The sequence below is a fragment of the Ruditapes philippinarum genome, unplaced genomic scaffold, assembly GCF_026571515.1.
Source record: "Ruditapes philippinarum isolate M1 unplaced genomic scaffold, ASM2657151v2 ctg527_1_1_1_1, whole genome shotgun sequence".
In the NCBI taxonomy this organism is placed as follows: Eukaryota; Metazoa; Mollusca; class Bivalvia; order Venerida; family Veneridae; genus Ruditapes; species Ruditapes philippinarum.
The window spans coordinates 262,981-286,848 of record NW_026865278.1 but is presented as its reverse complement, the minus strand read 5'-3'; the positions used below and the strand labels follow the sequence as shown (position 1 = coordinate 286,848).

Sequence of the window (23,868 nt, the reverse complement as noted above, 5' to 3'; positions counted from 1 at the left end):
TTAATATCCAGTGTAGGCACACATAAATAGATTAAAGCAGTTTCTTTGGCTATGAACTTTAAATTTTTTTATCAAATAGGATTTTAGTTGTTTTTTTCTTAAGTTTCATGTCTGAAAGAAATTCTTATTTCTTGCTTTACATTGTTTTTTTTACTGAGTGTAATGTTGTGGCATATATTTAATTTGAATGCTAGTCATATAATCATCCACTGACCTACTTGTTTGAATGTACATGTCTGACCTATTGTTTACACTAACTTATTGACTTGAATTTTGTAGGGAAGCATAAGTGGAAGTTAGATCAGTGTATGGTATGCTTTGTATGTGGTGAATGTACTGGGTATGGTCTCGGCTGCATAAATTCTGGCAGGCGAAAAGACAGAAACCCTGGCATGTAAGTGTGGTTCTAGTGTCACTGAAGCTTTAATAAAGGCAGTTTATAAATGCTGATGTTTTAAGACCTGGAATTGTTTAAGTTTGAATTTAAAGTTAAACATTTTAATCATTGAGTACATGTTCTCTTAAAAGCCTATTGATGTTTGACAGTTGTAAAATTCTTACAAAATCAAAACCTTTTTAAGTGTTTTTTTGCTATGGGTGCGGTGAACATCTATTGGATGGTAAATAAAAAAGTGTTCAACATTTCAACTTCAGAGAAAAAAATGTCAATTGATCCAGGTGTCAGTTTAATATTTTTTACTCTTTTGATACAAGATTTTATTGTGGGAAAATATAATATAGTATGTACCAGGGCTTAGTGGCCAAATTGGTTAATGTTGCAACCTTTGAAACATTTTCCACTCGCTATTATAAGTTCCACCCTGTTTAAGATAATCAGTTATGGAAGACGGATATAGTTTTGAAAAATGGGGCCAACTTTCTTAAATAAGCTAGAGGGATGCCTATTAATCATTATTGTATTAGTATTCTAAAACTATTGAAAATATAGGCACTTATAAAAAAAGAAGTTCAATTCCTTGTGTGGATCTCATGTTTTTGGAAATGCAGAATATAAATTACGTTATCTTTTTGCATGTTTATATAAGGCACTTATATATATTTACGTGTTGTATTTAAGGCCGTGTGGTTGTGGTGCTGGTGAAGCAGGTTGTACAGAATGTGGAGCATGCAGATCTTGTGCCGGAGAACAGTTAGACGGTGAGGATCTTGACGTGGATTTACTCAAGGGCAAGGACGGCCCATTTGACCTTGCCAAGGACATAGTCCACCTCAACCTTATCATGGGTGAACGTCTATGTGTTGTTGATCCTAGTAAACATCTAGCTTGCTTGGATACCAGCAGTTGCTATAATTGCTTACCTGTGCTTCTTAAGTTCATGATTATTTTTTTCTATTCTTGGTTTTTGATTTATCATAATGATCAGGTCTTTGTTTCTATTTCTTGTCTGTGTAATATTTCTAGTTCTGTAACCTTTCACACAGTTTACAGTCACCTACATCATGTTTAATTATTAAGTTTTAATCGCTTAAAAAAATTCTGAAATTTAACTTTTATTATTCATACACATTTTCCTATATTTACTCTAGCAAAACCAATTTCCTAACAGAAAATATATAACCCTAGCTCACAGAGTAATCAATATACTCCTGCATTATCCAAATTTTTCACAGCAAGAAAAAATATTTGTCAAAAGTAAGAACATGTAGCTTTAAAGTTACAGACATTTATATGATCAATTTCTGTAAAGGCCTGTAAATGGAGATAAAGTGTATGTTTTTTCTTGAAAGAATGAGTAATAAACACATTTAAGTGAATTTTTACATTGTTTAATTTCATCACATACATTTACATCTTATATGTTCAAGAAAGTGTGGGAATCTTGAAAATGAGTGTCTGTTGCTAATTGGTTGTCATTTTTGTCTAAACACATATTTCCTCCTGCTGTTTGGTTTAAGTATTGGCAATGTTGTTGAATTAGTTTATGTGAGGAAACTTACATAGTGTTTGTTTACTATATGTAGCTGGTCTCAATTTTGTACCAGCTTGTGTCTGAAATAATGCATAAAGTGGCGTCAGTGGTCTTATAATATAAGTGAAGCTACTAAACCCCAGTATGACCTTAACTCAAACTCGACATAAGAAATGTTGTGGATATTGGCAACTTTAAGAGAGCTTTGGTGGATATCTTTGAATATAGAGTAATGGTTATTTCATCTGCTGTATAGATACATTGTTACTAACACATGGAGATAGTCAAACCTTTAAACTGGTTCCTTTCATATATTGTTATTTTCTTGAGATAACATTTTGTATGGTTCAGTATTATATAGACAGTATAAAGCATGGAGTTAAAAGATGGTACTTGTATGTGCTTTGGTATAAGTAGCATTTATATATAATATATAGATGTAAGCCATATATTATATTAACACTTTAGTTGTGTAACTACTGGTAGTGTAAACACACACACACATGTTCGTTATACATATAATTTTTTATTAAATTTTATTTTTTTATTTATGTATGCATGACGTGATTGTATGTGACTTCTAATAATCATATTCTATAAGTTTTAAGATTTTTCTGAGATTTTAAAGCACAATTAATGTAATTCAATGTATTAATTTATTTTAAGAGTAACACAAAAATGTTGAATTTTATTTCTTCAAGTAGTGGTCATGTGCTGTCCCAGTGCTTTTCTTTATAAATAACTACTGAAGATTTAGCTTGTTGACCGTGCATTATTCACAAAAAATTACAGTTAAAGATGATTGGCTGAAACTATTTTGGTGACTATACTTTAAATGGTTGGTAAAGATGTTTTTGTTTTGCAGGTGGAGGGAGAGAAATGAAAAAGGCGGGACCTTTTGCCGAGCTTCTTGCCAAGATGGAACGCTCTAGAGCTATGATACAGAAAAACTGCGGGAAAATAGGCGGCAAAATGAGAAGTAAGTTATTGTGATATTGGAGTTAAAGAATAGTTATGGTAAAAACGTAACCATGTTGCTTTGTGGTGTCTCTTAGTTTTTTTGTCATTGTATGCCCTTGCTAATGGCTATAAAACTTGTCTGTAAAACTCCAAAAAGGAAATTTACAATGTTTTTTATTAAAGAAAATTATTTCATGCAGTAACATTAAACAGGTTAGTTGTTAAAGTAGTAGGTAATGCTAGTAATAATGCTAGTAATGTGTTCTAATTTTGCCTTAATTTTGTTGATAGTTCAGATTTTGTTTTAAATCTGATGATAATTCAAATTTTGTCTGATGACAGTAATAAAAAGAAACATTTAGAGTAGTCACTGACTTTGTAAATAAAAAAATAATTATACCAGTAGATATAATGGCAATGATTTTGTCAAGTAAAAATGTTGAATTGAATACTGATTATAAACTAATTTATGTCATATGACATCTTTTACCAAATATATGTATATATAACATCTAAGATGATGAACCCTTTTGAAAGAATCAGAAATGTGATTTATATAAATATAATAAGTGGACAATTTATAATAAATTTAAGCTTTGTCTATTTCTATTACTAAAATGTAATAGATCATTTATAGTTAAGAATATAGTTAAGCATCTAAATAAATAGATTGTTTTTTGATAATCAACTAAAAAAGTGAGAATGAAGAATTTGAAAAAAAAAGTTTAGTGCATTTCTTTGCTCCCTTCATTACTTATTTTATGTTAAACAATCAGATACTTTGATTGATCTGTAAAATAAGATATACAGCACTCATTGCATGGCCTTGTTGTGAACACGTGATAAGTCATTACATAACATCACAACCAATTAGATGTTACATTCACTGTTATATTGATTTCCCAATATAAGCAATATTGGTCGGCCAATGTGGTGAACATGATTGTGACAAGTCATTACATAACATCACAATTGAAACAAGAAGCCCAGCATCAGTTCACATCTACCTTAAACATAAATAGATATCTAGCATTACCAATTAGATTTTACTTTTCTGTGATATTGATTTCCCAATATAAGAAATATTAGTCTACAATTGAAATAGCTTAATCTGTAAAATCTCTTTATTTTATTTTTATGCCCCCACAATGTGGGAGCATATAGCGTTGCACTTGTTCGTCCGTCCGTCAGTCAGTCCGTCCGTCCGTCCGTCCGTCAGTCAGTCCGGCTGTCAGTCCGTCCGTCCGTACGTCCCGAAATCTTGTGAACGCAACTCCTCTTAAACCGGATGGCAGATTTTGCTTAAACTTACAGGGATGAACAACCTTAAGGTGTAGATGGTAGTAAAGGAAGGAATTTTCGCTGCGACTAAATTTTACAGAATTATGGCCCTTTGTTGATTTTTTCATTATATACTATGTAGAAATTTTGTGAATGCAACTGCTCTTAAACCGGATGGCAGATTTTGCTTAAACTTCCAGGGATGAACAACCTTAATGTGTAGATGGTAGTTAAGGAAGGAATTTTTGCTGCAACCAAATTTAACAGAATTATGGCCCTTTGTTGATTTTTAGTTTTCAACTTGTGGCACATGTAGTCCAAAAAATATTTGACCTAGAGTCATAAGATTGGCATGTGGGGGCATCCGTGTCCTATGGACACATTTCTAGTTTATGCTTTGAAATCATGAAAGCAAATTTAGCTTTCTCATTTATTAAAAGTAAAAGAAAAACTATTTATCTGTAAGTGCTTTAAAGCTAGGAACTGATTGGCCGATAGCAAGGTTATGAGAAGATGACCTCTAATTGGTGATGCTCAGATCCTTATGTATTAGCCAATCAAAATATCATAATTGTCTGTGATAGAATAAGAATTACTGAAAGATAAAATATACATGTATTTCATGTTGAGTGAATACATGTTATTGAGAAGTGAACTTCCTTAAAGGCGCATTATGCCCCAGAAATTCTTTTCTTTTTACTTCTCAAAAGCTTTATTTTCCGATGTCCTGTTATTGTTTCAAAAAATTTACTCATTGGCAAATTTCCTGAACCATCTTTTACTTCTGTTGCTGTTTTTCCAATTAATTTAGTTTGTTTAAGTGATTGAGTATTTTGTATGGAAGTCAAAATACTACTTTGTTTACATTTTGCACTTTTTATATAGAAATAACTTTACATTTAATGTTTCTCTCATCAGGTGATATGCTAAAACCATTATCTAGATATAATTAAGCTCATGTTTGCCCTTTTAAAGAGGAAATTATTTATTTTCTTCGGAGGCATAATGCGCCTTTAACTTAAGCTATATTATTCTGGTTATGTTGAAGGTATTACATTGAAGTATCTTTTTTATAAAAATACAGATTATACATGGTTAAAAATGTTAAGAAAGCTATAAGTTAGGTGATGTGTTTAAGCTAGGTGACATGTTTAGTACTGTGTCAGTGTGTGTTGCTTTCAGGAATGCCAGTAGTACAGAATTTGCCTCCACATATAATGGGAATGATGCATGTATTTAACGAGAAACCTTCAAACAATAAAGGTAGATAATACACACTGGTTCACTGCATTAGGTTATAAATGAGCCGCGTCACGACAAAACCATCATAGCGCGTTTGTGACCAGCATGGATCCAGACCAGCTTGGGCATCCGCGCAGTTTGATCAGGATCCATGCTGTTTGCTTACCAACCCTATTACAAGTAGAGAAACTGATAGCGAACAGCATGGATCCTGATCAGACTGTGCGGATGAGCAGGCTGGTCTGGATCCATGCTGGTCGCAAGCCCATTATGTTGGTTTTGTCATGGCACGGCTCATATATGGATTATTTTCCACCTCCTCTCTCTCTATCTTTCATACTCTTCTGCTGACCACATACTTGGAGACTTTACCTCATATTGTTAGTGTGTTGATTACTCATACTTTGAAAGTGAGATTTTAATTATGTGAGGGTCTACCTTTTTGGTTTTATTATCATTTTTGGTTTATGAGTGAGAAGGTCTGAGTTCGTAAATATGCATCCATTATTTATGTGTAAAAGTGTCTGAGCTTTACATATTTGGTTATGTATGATAGGGTCTTAGCTTGTAGTTTAATATCCATTGTTTATGAGTGACAGTGTCTGAGCCTGTAGTTTACTCATTTATTGGTTATGAGTGTCTGGGTATGTAATTTACTTATCCTTTGGTTATGAGTGACAGTGTCTGAGACATTAATTTACTCATTCATTGGTTATGAGTATCTGAGTATGTAATTTACTCATCATTGGTTATAAGTGACAGTGTCTGAGCCTGTAATTTACTCATTCATTGGCTATGAGTGTCTGGGTATGTAATTTACTCATCATTGGTTATGGGTGATGTCTCAGTCTGTGATTTACTTATTCTTAGGTTGAGAAAGTTTGTCTGAATCTGAAATTTACTTATTCATTGGGTCTTTATGTTAGGACTATTCATGTATTACATGCATGTAAGTTATTTACTTAAAATGATGACTTCTCATCATTTGGTTAGGATTTTTAAGAGTTCACTCGTGCTTTGGTTATGAATGTTAGTGATCCCATAGTAGCAAGTGTGAAGGGGTTTTATATAAGAATAAAAGAGGCTTTACCAATACCGTATAAGTGGTTTTTTCTGCGGGCTCCAAATTCTGCGGTTTTTCCAAATTTTGGCATGTTTTTATTTCTACGGACTTTATTTCTGCGGCAGAGTCTTTGGACAAAACGTGATTTAAATTCTGCGGCTCATCTTATCAAAGTCTAAGTCACATTACTCTACCTATTTTATTTGCATTTACAAATTCGTATTAAAATTTTGTTTATCGTGGTAACTACAAAACTATATAGTAATTACAATCAATTATATTGTTTGCTTGCAAACAAATATAATGTGCAACAGTAGACAGCATGCATCTTTTGATCATCGTGAGATGACGTGTTAGAAATATACCCCGGGAGTATCTTTAATTTAATAAAATTGATAGAAGTTTATCGTAAATCAGACAACAGTTAATGTATACGACGATTTTTTAGCAGTATAAGGGTTAAAATGGTTTTAATGATTTAGTGGTTAACAAACCATTTTAACGTACAGGCAAACACTATGATGTTTAAATATCTTTATTCATAAATTGGCATAATTAACAGTAGGTACATCCTTACAAGCATATATTACATACTTAGCCGAAATCAATTTTATATAACTTGATGACCCGCTTACCTTTATAATCCGTTAGTCGTTATTACTTTAGAGGAAACAGGTCAAATTGTAGGACACATATCGTTAAAAAAAACATGGAGAAATATTCTGCGGTTTTTATTTCTGCGGTGTTGAAACTGACCGCAGAAAACGCAGAAATAAAGTCACCGCAGAAAAAACCACTTATACGGTATGTTAACAGTTATTGAGATATGGGCATGTCATTACTGTAAGGCAGTAAAGTGATAAATTACACATCCTTTGATTATGTGTGTGAGAGACTTAAGTTATCATGGTTACATCATTTGGAAATAGATGTAAAATACATACAGTAAACTTCACTTACAGCAAATACGGTTATAGCGAACTTCCAGTTAAAAGGAACAATTTATTTTGGCCCGAATTTTGCCCTTCTTTATTTAATATAAAAATGTACGGTTATAGCTAACAAGGTTATAAGGAATCATCATTTATAAGGAACTAATTTCTTAGTCCCAATTTAGTTGAAAGTACAGAAAGTTTTACTTTTATAACGAACTCCCAAATATCGGCTATCCGAACATAGACTTTCGTTTTCATTGGCACAGATTAAAACTCAGCCGAATGTACTGTTTATTGTTGTATGTACTTCAAGACATCTATTAAAATGAATTTCTATAGCAGTATGTTATAGTTTTCAATTCAGGATACTTTTTGCATGAGTTCTTGTCACCAAGATAAAACAGTTATTCCCTTGTATTCTATTATTTCTTTTCTTTAATAGTTTTGCTCCAGTAAAATAATCATGATCATTTATAATTGCTTTTCAACATAATCAAGCATGCTTGCTAATCTATTGAAATCTACAAAGTATGCTTGATTAAAATGAAAAGAAATCTATATATTTCATAAGTAAAAGTCTCCCTTAAGATATAATTATAGAAGATATTCGACATAAAAGGAAGGAAAAATAAAAAATATTGTGTATTCTTAATCATGGAAAGGAAACGAAAAGCATCAAGTTTAGAAACAAAATATGATATTTTATGAGAAATTGAGAAAGGGAGTAAAACTAAAACCGAAATAGCAAAAGTATTTTCAAATTATCGGGTATTGTGTCTAAAAAGGAAATTAATGACTATTTTTTCTTAATCAAATGCTCTTAAAAATGGCAGATGATTGTAAAAAATCAGTTCGTTATATGTAAATCTATTCGCTTTAAAAACTCCTGATACAAGGCACTAATTCACTATATGCCTACAAGGAACTCCGGATATAAGGAGCAGATTTTGAATGTCCCAATGAGTTCGTTATAAGCGGAGTTTACTGTATTATAAAAACTTATCCTTTGGTTAAGCATTTGCATTTTGAGTGCAGTATGTGTGGTATAAGAACTCACTGGGAAAATTTTCTTTGTTGTAACTTTTTGCAGATTTGGCTTTTTAAGTAGATTTTAACTCAGATTTTAATTTTGTAATAATCTCATTAACCAGAAAATTAAAATGCTTTCTGAAAAGCTTACCAAATAACTGATATTGATCAAGCATTTTGTATATATACTATTTAATAGACACCCTTATATGATAATAACTTTTAACAGGTCAGTAGTATTTAACTAATACCTCATCCTAGCTTTGTTGAGTGAGAAAAACAGTCTGATCTTTAATACTTGATACTTAAATACACCAAGTAATTTATTATATACAGTGAAAGTTGAGAAAACCGGACGGCTTTCGGACTGAGGGTTTTGTCCGGTTTTCTCAGCGGTCCGGTATTCTCAATGTCCCCTTCAGCTGTTCAGGATCTTATATCATAACCGAGCAATGACTTACAAAGGATGCTAGTGTATATTTGCATTTTCATGATCATGTGTACATATATAGCTAAATAGAGAAATGATAAAAATACAAGAAATTATGTTTTAATTGTTTTTGTCTCATTATTGCATATAAATACAATATTATTTTGGATTTAATGAACAGCAGTTACCTCATAACGATCAAGTCCGAGTACATCTGCATATGTTTACATTTGGGTAATGGATAATGATTTAACGAACATAGTTTACTTTGTTTGTTTATAATAATGCCCCATTGTAAATATTGCCGATAACATATTGGTCAGATTTTTAAAGTAGGTCTCGGCAAAGTTTCACTGTCTTTAATTAATTTAACTTTGCCACTTGTAGACAGCTCTCGTCGAATTCTTTTCGGCCATGGAATGGAACTAAGCGCCGATAAATGACGCCTCCATTGCGTAAAAGGCAACACAGTAGAAAAATACTCTATTTTTTATTCATACTGATTTTCACCGATCAATTTCTGGTGCATTTTGGCATTTATATGAAACGGTAGCATCTATATCTTACAATAAATCAAACTGTGAAAAGAGACATTATAAACAAATCAGACAATCATTGCTCCGTTACCGCTCAGTTAGCGCAATTGATAAGTAAAAAAGGGTTTAACCCCATTCGGCCCCGGAATTGTGGGGAAATTTGTCTATAAAATTTAAAATTTTGTAGTCCCCTATCAACTTTTCCCCTTTTTGGGTTTTCAATCCTATTGTCAAATGTTAATACAAAGTTAAAGAAAAAAAAAAATCTTTTGGGACTTTTATTGGGTCCCGTATTTAGTGATTTTCCGATTTTCTCAGCGCCCGGTTTTCTACATACTCTACTTTAGTTGATGAGCTTTAGGAGTCATACATAGAATCATGTTTATTTTGACCTCTAGGGATGTGGTAGTTTTAGCTGAAAATAAAAAAAACCCACATGCTTTATAGAGGTAGCTTGAACATTTTTTGTTTGTTTTTGGTAGCTTTGGGCATTGTTTTAATATATATTTTCCCTCAATTTAAATATTTAAACACAAGTCATAAGCCTTCATAATCTATTGAAGATACAATGGATTTCTTTGATTGAAATAAACTCATTAATTTATGGATTTGCAGCTGTTGCATATATAGATTATATAAATATGATAGGAAGTTCAAAGTTCCAGGTGGTTTGACAGTAGATTTATTTGATATAAGATATTTATTTGGATTACACTCATGTATACAATTAGCACCAAACAAGGGGCCCCCGCACGAAAAAACCCAACAAAAGGGGTTTGCGCCGGGCATGGATCCAGCCCAAAGGCCGGGGCCGTTTTCTCACAGTCTCCCGGGAAATCCATGCGGGTTTGTTTTACAAATCTTATAACAATTTAGAAAAACTGATTCGAAACATGGATCCTGATCAGCCCCCCCGCGGATGCGCAGGCTTTCTGGTCCATGTTTGTCGAAAAATGCACTATGTTTTTTGTCATGACGGGGCCTCTTTATATTTTTTAAACCCAATGAGTTTGTTAACAATTTCAGATTTGTTTCTTGAGATAGTTAAAATTGCAACGGGTTTTGACATTTCCTAAATTATGTGAAATTTAAACAATTTTAGCTCAATTTTTTTTGAAAATTTAGGAGGCTTTTTTTTAAATCACCCATAATTTCTTTCACCATTACACTTTTTTTTAATTTTTTGCATGAAAGGGGGGGTATCTCCAAAATTTACTTAGAAAAATGGGTTTTGACATTTTCACAATTTGTTTTCCCTTTTAATTACCCAAATAAAAAGGGCACGGTCCCATAATTTTCTTTTAAATTTTAACCCTTTTTTTCTTTCTTTTTAAGCCACGGGAGAAAGTTTGGGAAATGCTTTTCCTCAAGGACAGTCTTGCTTTTTTTTTAAATTTGAAAACATTTTCTATGTTGGTATATGTTTTTAAAAACTGGGTATTTATTGTTATCGGGTTGTTTTAAAGGGGCCCCCCGGATTTCAGGGAGTTAACACCAAGACTTTTTGGTTTTTGAAGCCTTGAATTTGTTTGTGCCCCTTTTTAAGGGCATGAGTGGAAAAAAGCTTAAATTTTGGGAAGGGCTGGGGATAAAATTTTGAAATAGCCTTGTCTTTAACATGGTCATGCATTTACTCCATACCAAATTTTTTTCCGTTACAATTATCTTTGTGTTACTTTAACCTGCTTTCGAGATCTGTTAATATTTAATATATGAATTGTCAGCGACAGAATTAAATGCTTAAATTAAGGTGTATCTGTAAAGAGTTATACAAGTGCTTGATAATCTGACACTCTTAAAGTGCCACAGGTATGTTGTTTTTTTTGCTTCCATTCCAATGAGAATTTATTACTGTTTGCTAAACTGCTGGTACTTAAACTGAAACAAAACATATAATTTAATTAAAAGTAGGTGAAACTTTGTTATGCTCCCCGAAAAATTTTGGGGGAGCATATAGTCGCCGCCTTGTCCGTCCGTCCGTCTTTCCGTCCGTCCGTCCCCTTTTCTTGTCCGGGACATAACTTTGAAACAACAAGAGGTATCAACATGAAACTTTGTAGGTAGATAGATCTCATTGAGTAGGTGTGCAGTGCATAAGAACCGTAACTCTGCCTTGCCTAATTTTTTAATTATCCCCCTTTGTTTATTTTACACTTTGAAATTTGTCCGGGACATAACTCTAAAAGTATAAGAGGTATCAACATGAAACTTTGTAGGTAGATAGATCTCATTGAGTAGGTGTGCAGTGCACAAGAACTGTAACTCTGCCTTGCCTAATTTTTTAATTATCCCCCTTTGTTTATTTTACACTTTGAACTTTGTCCGGGACATAACTCTAAAACTATAATAGATATCAACATGAAACTTTGTAGGTAGATAGATCTCATTGAGTAGATGTGCAGTGAACAAGAACCGTTACTCTGCCTTACCTAATTTTTTAATTATTCCCCTTTGTATATTTTTACTTTTTGACTTTTGTCCGGGACATAACTTTAAAACTATTAGAGATATCAACATGAAACTTTGTAGGTAGCTAGTTATAATTGGATAGAACTGCAATGCTTAAAGAACCTAAACAAAGCCTGGTCTAATTTTGGAGTTATTGCCATTTGTTCATTTTTACACTTTGAATTTTACCCGGGACATAAGTCTGATATCATCAGGAAACTTTATAGATAGATAGATCTCATTGAATAGAAGTGCAGTGCAAAAAAACATAACTCCGCTTTGCCTAATTTTGGAGTTTTTGCCCTTTGTTCATTTTTTTAATACTTTCCTGTGTCCAGAACCTTCTCGGGGATCATCGCCCGGTTCAACCGGTTCTTGTTGGTATGGTTGGTACAGCATCTTATCCTGTTTGCTGTTTATCTTTGTATGTGTGTGTTAGGTAAATTTACCCTTGGCACTGAAATAAAACATTATACAGGCAAGCATGTGTTTAAATTATGTACAGGAATGGTCCTGTTATATATATATCAGCACACACTGTTTGGACATATGTCAGTTCAACAGCATAATTATCACAGCACATAAATTACTTACTGCGTGGCATGCAGTTTGATGTTACATAATGAACTTTGTTTTACAGCATAGGAATGATGAAGCAAATACAAAACTACTAGTCATACACTTATTTTTAGCTCACCTGTCACAAAGTGACAGGGTGAGCTTTTGTGATCGCTTTTTGTCCGATGTCCGTCCGTCCGTCGTCCGTCCGTAAACTTTTACTTTAAATGACATCTCCTAATAAACCACTAAGCCAATTTCATCCAAACTTCACAGGAATGTTCCTTTGGTGGTCACCTTTAAAAATTGTTCAAAGAATTTAATTCCATGCAGAACTCTGGTTGCCATGGCAACCGAAAGAAAAAAACTTTAAATATCTTCTTATAAAAAACCCAAAGAGCTAGAGCTTAGATACATGTATTTGGCATGAAACATCTTCTAGTGAGTGTCTACCAAGTTTGTTCAAATAAAAGCCCTGGGGTCAAAATTGGCCCCGCCCCAGGGGGTCATTGATTTTCCCTATATGCATATAGTAAAAACTTAAAAAATCTTCTTTTAAAGAACCTAAAAAGCTAGATCTAAGATATTTAGCATGAAACATGTTCTAATTGGATGTCTACCAAGTTTGTTAAAATAAAAGCCCTGGGGTCAAAATTGTGTATAGCAAAAACTTAAAAAATCTTCTTTGAAAAAGCCAAATAGCTAGAGTTTAGATATTAAGCATGAAACATCTTCTAGTGAGTGTCTACAAAGTTTGTTCAAATAAAAAGCCTTGGGTCAAAATTGGCCCCGCCCCTGGGGTCATTGATTTTCCTTATATGCATATAGCAAAACTTAAAAATCTTCTTTGAAAAAAACCAAAATAGCTAGAGTTTAGATATTAAGCATGAAACATCTTCTATGAAGTGTCAACAAAGTTTGTTCAAATAAAAGCCCTTGGGTCAAAACTGGCTGCGCCCCAAGGGTGTCATTGTTTTTAACTATATGTGTATAGTAAAAATTTAAAAAATCTTCTTTTAAAAAACCCAATGAGCTAGAGCATGAAACATCTTCTTATGGGTGTCTACCAAGTTTGTTCAAATCAAAGCCCTTGGGTTAAAGTTGTCCCTGCCGGGGGGGGGGGGGGAGGAGGTCATTATTTTTCATTATATGTGTGTAGTAAAAACTTAACATCATGAAACATCTTCTAATGGGTGTCTTCAAAGTTTGTTCAAATAAAAGCCCTGGGGTTTAAACTGGCCCCGCTCCGGGGGCCTATATACAGGTGAGCGACCTCAGGGCCATCATGGCCCTCTTATATTATATCAGTTTATGGTTTCTATGAAATTTAACAACAATGCAAAATAATTAGCATGCAGAGTTTGATAGTAAAATGTCTTTTTTTCACAGCATAGATATCAATCATTCTCTTTAATTTATAATAGATTTTTATATCTAGATCTTATATACTAACTATATAAAATTTCAGGTTGATTTTTAGCTCGACTATTCGCAGAATAATTGAGCTAATGCAGTCACCCATTTGTCGGCGTCGGCATCGGCGTCCCTGTGGTTAAGTTTTTGCATGTAAGCTGGTATCTCCATAACTACTGAAGGGAATGGATTGAAACTTCACACACTTGTTCCCTGTGATTATCTAAGATGATTGGCACAAGTCCCATAACTCTGATTTGCTTTTTTACATAATTATGCCCCTTTTTCGACTTAGAAATTCTTGGTTAAGTTTTTGCATGTAAGCTGGTATCTCCATAACTACTGAAGGGAATGGATTGAAACTTCACACACTTGTTCTCTGTGATTATATAAGATGATTGGCACAAGTTCCATAACTCTGATTTGCTTTTTTACATAATTATGCCCCTTTTTCGACTTAGAAATTCTTGGTTAAGTTTTTGCATGTAAGCTGGTATCTCCATAACTACTGAAGGGAATGGATCGAAACTTCACACACTTGTTCCCTGTGATTATCTAAGATGATTGGCACAAGTCCCATAACTTTGATTTGCTTTTTTACATAATTATGCCCCTTTTTCAACTTAGAAATTCTTGGTTAAGTTTTTGCGTGTAAGCTGGTATCTCTATAACTACTGAAGGGAATGGATTGAAACTTCACACACTTGTTTTCTGTGATTATCTAAGATGAATGGCACAAGTCCCATAACTCTGATTTGCTTTTTTGCATAATTATGCCCTTTTTTATGCCCCCACAATGTGGGAGCATATAGCGTTGCACTTGTCCGTCCGTCCGTACGTCCCGAAATCTTGTGAACGCAACTCCTCTTAAACTGGATGGCAGATTTTGCTTAAACTTACAGGGATGAACAACCTTCATGTGTAGATGGTAGTAAAGGAAGGAATTTTCGCTGCGACCAAATTTAACAGAATTATGGCCCTTTGTTGATTTTTTCACTATATACTATGTAGAATTTTTGTGAACGCAACTCCTCTTAAACCGGATGGCAGATTTTGCTTAAACTTACAGGGATGAACAACCTTAATGTGAAGATGGTAGTAAAGGAAGGAATTTTTGCTGCGACCAAATTTAACAGAATTATGGCCCTTTGTTGATTTTTTCACTATATACTATGTAGAAATTTTGTGAACGCAACTCCTCTTAAACCGGATGGCAGATTTTACTTAAACTTCCAGGGATGAACAACCTTAATGTGAAGATGGTAGTAAAGGAAGGAATTTTTGCTGCAACCAAATTTAACAGAATTATGGCCCTTTGTTGATTTTTTCACTATATACTATGTAGAAATTTTGTGAACGCAACTCCTCTTAAACCGGATGGCAGATTTTGCTTAAACTTACAGGGATGAACAACCTAAATGTGTAGATGCTAGTAAAGGAAGGAATTTTTGCTGCGACCAAATTTAACAGAATTATGGCCCTTTTTTGATTATCACTATATACTATGTTGAAATTTTGTGAACGCAACTCCTCTCAACCGGATGGCAGATTTTGCTTAAACTTCCAGGGATTAAAAACCTTTATGTGTAGATGGTAGTAAAGGAAGGAATTTTTGCTGCGACCAAATTATACAGAATTGTGGCCCTTTGTTGATTTTTAGTTTTCAACTTGTGGCACATGTAGTCCAAAAAATATTTGACCTAGAGTCATAAGATTGACAGAATAGTGCAGGCGTGTGGGGGCATCCGTGTCCTATGGACACATTTCTAGTTTGACTTAGAAATTCTAGGTAAATTTTTGCTTGTTAGAAGGTATCTCCATAACTACTGAAGGGTTTGTACCTTTTCGGACAATTTTATGTATTCATATAGGTAAGCATTATTATACTCAATGAAACACCCTTGTGACAACTTTTCGAATAGTCGAGCGTTACTGTCCTCCGACAGTTCTTGTTTATTTTGAAATACTTCTTAGATTAATAAAAAAATTCATTGCAGTAATAAAGAAAATTTGAGCAAACGAATTCAAAATGGCTATGGATATACAGCATTTTTTGCTTTTAGTTTCCTAAGTAGCTATAAAGAATTATGCTTAACTATATAAAAGGATTGTATTAGGGAGTGGATCCATGTTTCCATGGTAAAGTGCTGGCCTATTAATCCAGACATTGCAGGTTTGATTCCTTACTCCTCAACTAACAATTATAATAGTCTTTTTGATGAGGCATTAAAAACCAAAAGATCCATGACCATGTATCAATGCTTTACAATGGGCATGTAAAGGACCAATGTCACCTCTTGGACAAGGCAACTTCTGTAAAAACAACATAAAATTTGCTTATGAAGATTTGTGAAGTGCTTGTTTGGTTAAGATTTGATTCAATACTTGTTTTAGGGTATGTAAGCAAAATAGTGGGGCGGGAAATTGAGAAAATAGTGCAAATTGTGATACAAGCATGAAACTTTCAGGAAATCATCTTTAGACCATGTAGATTTCAAAAGTGAAGTGGGCCCAAAAATATCTCTGCTTATTCAAGATGGCCGCCATTTTCAAAATGGCCGCCATATAAATGAGTACATTCTAGCTCATTCATTCCAATTTTTTGTACAGACCTTTAACTCACACCAAAAGCATGCATATAATTTCTCCTTTTCAAAAATTTAAATCTCACAAAATTTCTCTTTCATACTTTTTCCAAATCCAAGATGGCGTCCAATATGGCCGTCGATTTTGTGCAAAACTGTTATATCATTTTTATAGTATAATTTGTTGCACAAATTTTGGTTATTATGATAAAAAAAGTGTTTAAACATATCAGAGATAATCAAATTATATGTTAATCTCAATAAAAGTAAACATTTTAAAAGTTTTTGTCTAAAAATATCTTTAAAAAAGATCAAGAAAAAATTCCATTTTTTTCATATTTTTCAAATTTGATTTTCTAAAGTAATGTACAAAGTTAAAAATTTACTTTATATCTTAAACTGTATTTGACATTCCATTAATATCATGTGTTTATTGTAAAGAATGTAAAAAAAGCATTAAATCTGTAGGTTTTATATTTTGTGAAAATGGGTGGGGTAATTTTATATGATAATTGTGAAAGAAAAAACAACAGCAAATCTACATAGCTAAGTGTGTTCTATTGCTTTGCCTTTTTACTTTTCTATGAATTCTTATGCAAATGTTCCAACTTAAAAAGTACTTTTTATTGGATGAAAGTATTTTTGTCTTCCTTCGGGCCATTTGGTGGGTGAGCAAGAAATGCACATACAAACATGTGTATACATTCAGTTATTAAATTTGGTTGCATAATAATTCTTGTTTCAATACATTTGATATCATATGTTAATTGTTAATCGTAAAGAATAAATCAACTAAACGTGCTTAAAATAACAAACATGTACTTGAATGTAAGGTAAAAAGGTAGTCCATAAACGCATATTTTTGACTCCTACAATTTTATATTTATAATATAAACATGGCTTAAAAGCCAAAAAAATGTATGTGATGTGAAACATATATATCAATGATATGGCCTGGCCTGCATGCAACTTTTTGAAAAGTTAAGATACAAACTAAGTGAACTAGTATTTCCTAAAGTATTTTTTTTCTTTTAATAAGAGGGTAATGATGACCCTGGATCACTCACCTAAGATCATTGTTGGAAAAAAGGTAACAAGATCATTTTGGGAGTGTCAAGTATGTCATAACACACATGATTTGTGTCATAATTGAATCCGGTTGCTTTTAAAGAAACATGCTCAATATCTGCTTTCAATTTTTTGTTTCACACGAGAGAACTTTAATAACCATATCTATATACGAGTCCCATATAAACTTAGTGACCTTTTGTGTTTGGTAAATTTGGACCATGTTGTCCATGATATATCATTATTATCATGATTAATGTATATGCGTTAAGAGAAAACAGATTTATTACAGTAGTCTTTGTAAATTAAGTGATACCATTGCAAAAACCATTTTAGACTGCAGTAGCATCATACAAATTTATGCATGTTATATCAGTGTACATCCCAAATATCTTATTTCAAGTCAATGAAGTTTAACACTAGATGTTTTTAATGTGTTTTCCTATACAAGTCTGTGAACCCAGGTGGCTCTATGAGCATGATTCATTAAAATGTGTTAATATAGACCCAAGGTGGTGCTACATGCCAGCTTAGTACCTGTGCTCTATGCATTTTGATTTTTGAGAAGATTTTTTTTATTGCATGTACACTTAATGATACAAAAGTGTTTTATGTAACTTTAAAGAGGTCTTCTTTACTTGGCAAGGTTATATTTTGACTATCTAAGCTCTAGGCATTACAGTTTGTTTGTTTGTTGATTTTTTTAATAACATCAAGAAACAAAACAACTTCAATGCGATTCCCTACACAAGTCTTTAAAAACTGTGTTCCACGTGAGGGCCTTTAAATCATGTTCCTGCAGTCCAAAATGGCTTTCCCTGTCACTTAGTTTACATTGACTTATATATTAAAATTCTTCTCCGAAACTATGTGCACAGAGAAGAGAAAATATTGTATATCATAACATTGTGATGCTATATATAAAGATTATGAACTATTGGCATAGGGTCAAAATCACTTAGTTTACATGGACTCTTATTGGAATATAGTTATATGAGTCTTCTTGTAGTTCTGAGAGCCTAGTTATTGGACATGATTCTTTAAATCATGACTGGTGAAAAAAAGATACTCCTTATATGATTTTAGCATTCTTCAGTATAAAAGAATTATAGACCTTTTCCAGCAGTGGGTCTTAGGCGCGTGATCTAGGGTCAACAATGCTCTCTTGTTTTATGGGAAAAATAAAGTAGGAATGCATTTAGTTTATATTCCAAAGTATAAGCTATGTTTGTTATGTGGGTCAAGCGGTTTTATTTATACCTATTTTAGCACACCTGCTCATTAGATAATATGATGTATCAGTCGCCTAAATTTTTGTTTCTTTTGAAAATATCATGTCTACATAAGTTATTAGAAATGGACGGTACTTATTCAATTATACTTGGTTACAATGATGTGCAAGTAAATATAACTTTGAATCATTCTGTTACAAGCTTTTAGCAAGACTAAATTGTGCAGGAAATAATTGTATTCATAAATAGACAACATTTCACTAAGGTCCAGGCATGATTTTATCTAACATATGGTTCGTTGATGAATATTCAGTCTTCTTTCTGTACAATTATCAAGTTATATTATGACTATTGAAACAACTTATATCATGCAAACACATTTAATAACTGAATGTATACATATGATTGTATCTGCATTTATTGATATTTTAGTACACCCTCTAGACCTGAAGGAAAACAAAAATACCTTAATACAATAAAATACTTTTACAGTGAATATTTGCATAAGAATTCTTAAAAATCGTTATTTTGTACTACAATTGTCTGATAAATTTACCCCACCCACTTTTAATAAGTATAAAACCTTCACATTTTTGTTTGTTTTTGTTACAATTATACAAGTAAACATAGTGTTGATTGAATATCAAATACACTTTTAGAAACTATGTAACTTTTGGAATTTTGTACATAGACCTAGAAAACCATGTTAGAGAAAAATGAAAAAAATGGCACTTTTTCTTTGATTTTTTAAAGATTTTTTTTGTACAAAAAACTATAAACATGACTAACAATATGGTTAACCTAAAATTTATTTTTTTTCTAATATATTTCACAATTTTATATGGAAATACGCATACCGTGTGCAAAAAAATATACTACAAAAGAGATATATCAGTTTTCATTAAAATTGGCAGCCATATTGGACGCCATCTTGGATTCTGAAGAAATATGCAAGAGAAATTGCTTAAAGATTTAAATTTTTGAAAAGGGTAAACTATATGCATGCTTTTGTGTAAGTTTCAGGTCTGTACAAAAAATTGGAATGAATGATCTATTATGTACATCAAATTTATATGGCGGCCATCTTGAAAATGGCGGCCATCTTGAATGAGCAGAGATATTTTTGGGCCCACTTCACTTTTGAAATCTACATGGTCTAAAGATAATTTCCTGAAAGTTTTATGCTTGTATCACAATTTGCACTATTTTGACAGCAGAGACCTTATTTCCCGCCCCACTAAAATAAGTATGTAGTTGTGTCATGGATTAAGAATGTTTTTTAGCTATATGGTGACCTTTTCACTAAACCATTAATTTGTATATTTTCTAATGATTTATTTTATTCTGATTGGGATAGCTAACATATTATGATAGTATTGAAAATGATATAAAGGAGCTTTACTCCAACTGTAACTTATATTTTTTGTTGATTACAAATGGTGTTAAGATGTTAAAAGGGAGTTAACTCTTGAAATGTTTCAGAAGATTTAGAGGAGCAGGAGGCAGAACACAGTAACAAGATAGTGAGTCTACCACCACAGGAGATAACCATCGGATCTGGAGATATTCCCATCACTCAAATATCATGTGGCATGCACCATACTGGTAAGTTCTATAAGTTTTCTTAAGCTATTTGATGGTATGCCAGAACTTAAATACTATTTATATGCATTGTATTCAAAATTTTCTTGTAAAGATTTTAAGAAGTAGATACAATGTATTACTCTTTGCAATAAGTAGTCTGTCATTGGTCTTGCATAACCATATCCAATTATTTATGCAGAGAAGTTTACAGTTATTTTGATACAAAAGCAAGGTAGAATTGCTATAAAATCTTGGAACAGATGTTTGTTTATTACTTTGTCGTATATGACTGAATACTGTCACAGTGGCACTTAAAATTAAATAAAGCAAAAATATGCAACATATCAGCGTTAGCATGATATTGAAATATCTCTTGTTACAATTGTTAAAGGAACTCAACTTAAGTTAAAAAGCTTAAAACATAAAATTTGAAATTCTTGCATAGATCATGTGATGAACTTAAAGTGGAAAAGTATGCAAAAGATAATCAAAAAATATACTCATGAGTTAAATTGAAAATGAATTTGTTACATTATTTTCAGTCTTGTTTGTTTGTAATGCTTTTCAATTTTTGGTGATTTTGCACAATAAAGATAATTATTCTGGGAAAACTGAGTAAGGGAATGATGTGAACTTTTGCACGCAAGTTATTATCTTCTCCATTCCTACATGAAATTGTAAAAAAATCTCCAAAAAAAAAATAAAAAAATTCTATTTATGTAAAATAAACCTCAGTGGAGTCCTTTTAAGGTTATCTGTTAAGTTTAAGTGATATAAATAACATGTTGAATGAAGAAAATATTATATAATTATACAAAATTGATATTGTTTTGTTTTCAGTTATCTTACTACAGAATGGAGAGGTTTATACATTTGGCAGTAACCACAACGGACAACTAGGTGTTGGTGATACAGTGACAAGGTAAGTTCAACATCTACTTTATTATCATATTCTATCTTTGATAAGCTTAAAACCTTACTTTTATCAACATAGGATAAGTTGTTTTAACATAGGATAAGTTGTTTTAACATAGAATAAGTTGTTTTATCATAGAATAAGTTGTTTTTATCATAGAATGAGTTCTATTTAATATCCAGGAATGGTGCATTTCTAGCTCTACTTATTAAAGATACAGTGCAGCTACTGTCATGACCCACTCAGCAGTATCCGCATTGACTTTTGGTTAACCGATTTGGTTAAGTTTTTTTTATGATCATTAACTTCAGTATTAACCATGCAATTTTGCTGAAACTTAATATGTAGATGAACCTATTTCTACATGTCTCGCCCAAAGGTCAAGATCACTGCTACCTGTAATAGGTCAATGTCTGGTTATCATAGACATGTTAGATTGTTTTAAGATAGATATATAAAGTTTTATAATGATATTCCAGGGGCAGTCCTACACGGGTAGCTTTACCAAGTATAGCATGTCAAGTTGCAGCTGGTAGTCATCATACAGTTATTCTGCTGGCTAATGGACAAGTTCTTACTTGTGGAAACTATCAGGTATGTTCTTTCATTCATCCTGTTTGATATACAGTCGGCATCGTACTTGCGTCCACCTTTATTTAGCGACTTTTTAGCTCGACTTTTCTATGAAAAGGGGAGCTATCCTACTCGCCCCGGCGTCGGCGTTAGCGTTGGCGTCACACCTTGGTTAAGTTTTTCGTACCACCCCACTTTATTTCAGAAGTATTACAAGTATGGCTTTGAAACTTACCATACTTGTTCACCATCATAACCTCCATCTACAGACAAGAGTACATAACTCTGTCAAGGTTTTTGACAGAATTATGGCCCTTTTTTGACTTAGAAAGTGTATTGAGCTTGGTTAAGTTTTTGTACCACCTCACTTTATTTCAAAACCATTGGAGGTATTGCTTTGAAACTGACCATACTTGTTTACCATCACGACCTTCATCAACAGACAAGAGGACATAACTCTGTCAAGGTTTTTGACAGAATTATGCCCCTTTTTGACTTAGAAAATACATTGAATATGGGTAAAATCCACTTATTGCCTTAACCCTTTGAGATATTGCTTTGAAACTTTTAATGCTATTTCACATCATTACCCCCATCTGTACGCAAGAGAAGGTAACTCTGTCAAGGATTTGTTTTAAAAATTAAGGCCTTTTATCGACTTAGAATCTTGGTTAAGTTTTTAGTACCAGTCCACTTTTTGACTGAACTGTTTGAGATATTAATTTGAAAGTTGGAATACTTGTTTACAATCATGATTCCCAAACATGTCCAGGAGAAGGTAATTCTGTCAAAGATTTTATTTGAATTATGGCCCTTAACTGTCAATGTTTTGTATTATAGGCAAGCACTAAAAAACTTAAAAAATCTAAAAAAATTCATTCCTATCCACTTGTTCACTTTACCATAAATTATGTCATATAAACATTGCTGTAATATTCAAGGGTATCAAACAACTAGTTCACTTTAAAAATACAGAGATTCTTATATTGCCTTTTACTGCAAAAACTTTTTTTATTGGCAAGCAATAAAAAAGTCGAGCGCGCTGTCTTACGGACAGCTCTTGTTTATTAAGCGGCCGCATAAAATCCCTCGTGATGATTTTTACTATATAAGTTAATTCCATTAAACGACGATTTTATATCGCGGCCAGCGGCCACTAAATATCGGCCCAAATGTACAAAATTCAGTGTTAAAGTATCTATTAAACGGCCGTGACAAACAATCGTCCCTACGGACATTCTCACCTGTGTAATTAGCGAGTAGGTTTGAACAAACAAATATTTTTCATGGTCATTGGTCTTAAAGAATCTATTAAACGGCCGTCAATTAGACCGTCACAAATAATTGTCGTTTAAAAACAAATTGAATAACAATTGCAATCGTTTCAAGATCGAAAAGAAAGAAACAGTTTTCCGATAGTAATATTTATTGTGACATATTTTGTCAGAGCAATAACGTATCACAACACCGCATTGGCACAGTTTTGTCATGTGCTCAGAGTGACCTCCCTTCCAGAAAATCAAAACGAAAATGACGTCGGAACGAGCGAAAAAAAAAAGACAAACAGCTAATAATGCCGGATAAATTGAATGAGGAAATCGTGCATGGAATTGAGTCTGAGTAAATAGCAAATGCCATCGTTTGTAGTCGAAATAAAATCGTGAAAGTAGTGGACTAAACATTACAGAACCGAGCCTGATGGTGTAGGTGCTCATCTGATGCTTTATAAAATACATGTAGTACCCCATTAAATATGACCCTTCGACAAAAAAATAAAATAAAATAGAATAAAAATAATGAAAATCTAAGATCTCTAAAACTTTAATGTTTTGAAATCGGGGTAGTGTGAAAACTAATTGCTGAAAAAACGAAAAGTTTAAAACTCATTGCATGAAAAATTATCTAGAGGTCTGGCTGATGATTTGAAAGTATGTTCAGCAGGAGATGTGTATGAACATATTAATAATATATGACAATATGCGTTGTTTCAAGGTCAAAATGACCTGTTAGTAGTATAAAAAGCGTAGATCACATTTGTACACAAATTTCTACTAAAAAAAACAAACACATATAGATGACTTTTT

The 23,868-nt window shown here is 32.7% G+C and overlaps 1 protein-coding gene across 1 annotated transcript in view; it reads left to right on the top strand.

Moving 5' to 3' along the window:
• The window catches only part of LOC132728510 (E3 ubiquitin-protein ligase MYCBP2-like), a 119,961-nt gene that overhangs the window by 17,552 nt on the left and 78,541 nt on the right, over positions 1 to 23,868 (top strand). Inside the window, exons 17-23 of the mRNA XM_060714151.1 lie at positions 280 to 394; positions 1,079 to 1,245; positions 2,797 to 2,910; positions 5,355 to 5,435; positions 20,194 to 20,316; positions 21,136 to 21,217; positions 21,691 to 21,805. Coding sequence (XP_060570134.1) covers positions 280 to 394; positions 1,079 to 1,245; positions 2,797 to 2,910; positions 5,355 to 5,435; positions 20,194 to 20,316; positions 21,136 to 21,217; positions 21,691 to 21,805 — 797 coding nt within the window. The remainder of the gene's footprint in view (positions 1 to 279; positions 395 to 1,078; positions 1,246 to 2,796; positions 2,911 to 5,354; positions 5,436 to 20,193; positions 20,317 to 21,135; positions 21,218 to 21,690; positions 21,806 to 23,868) is intronic.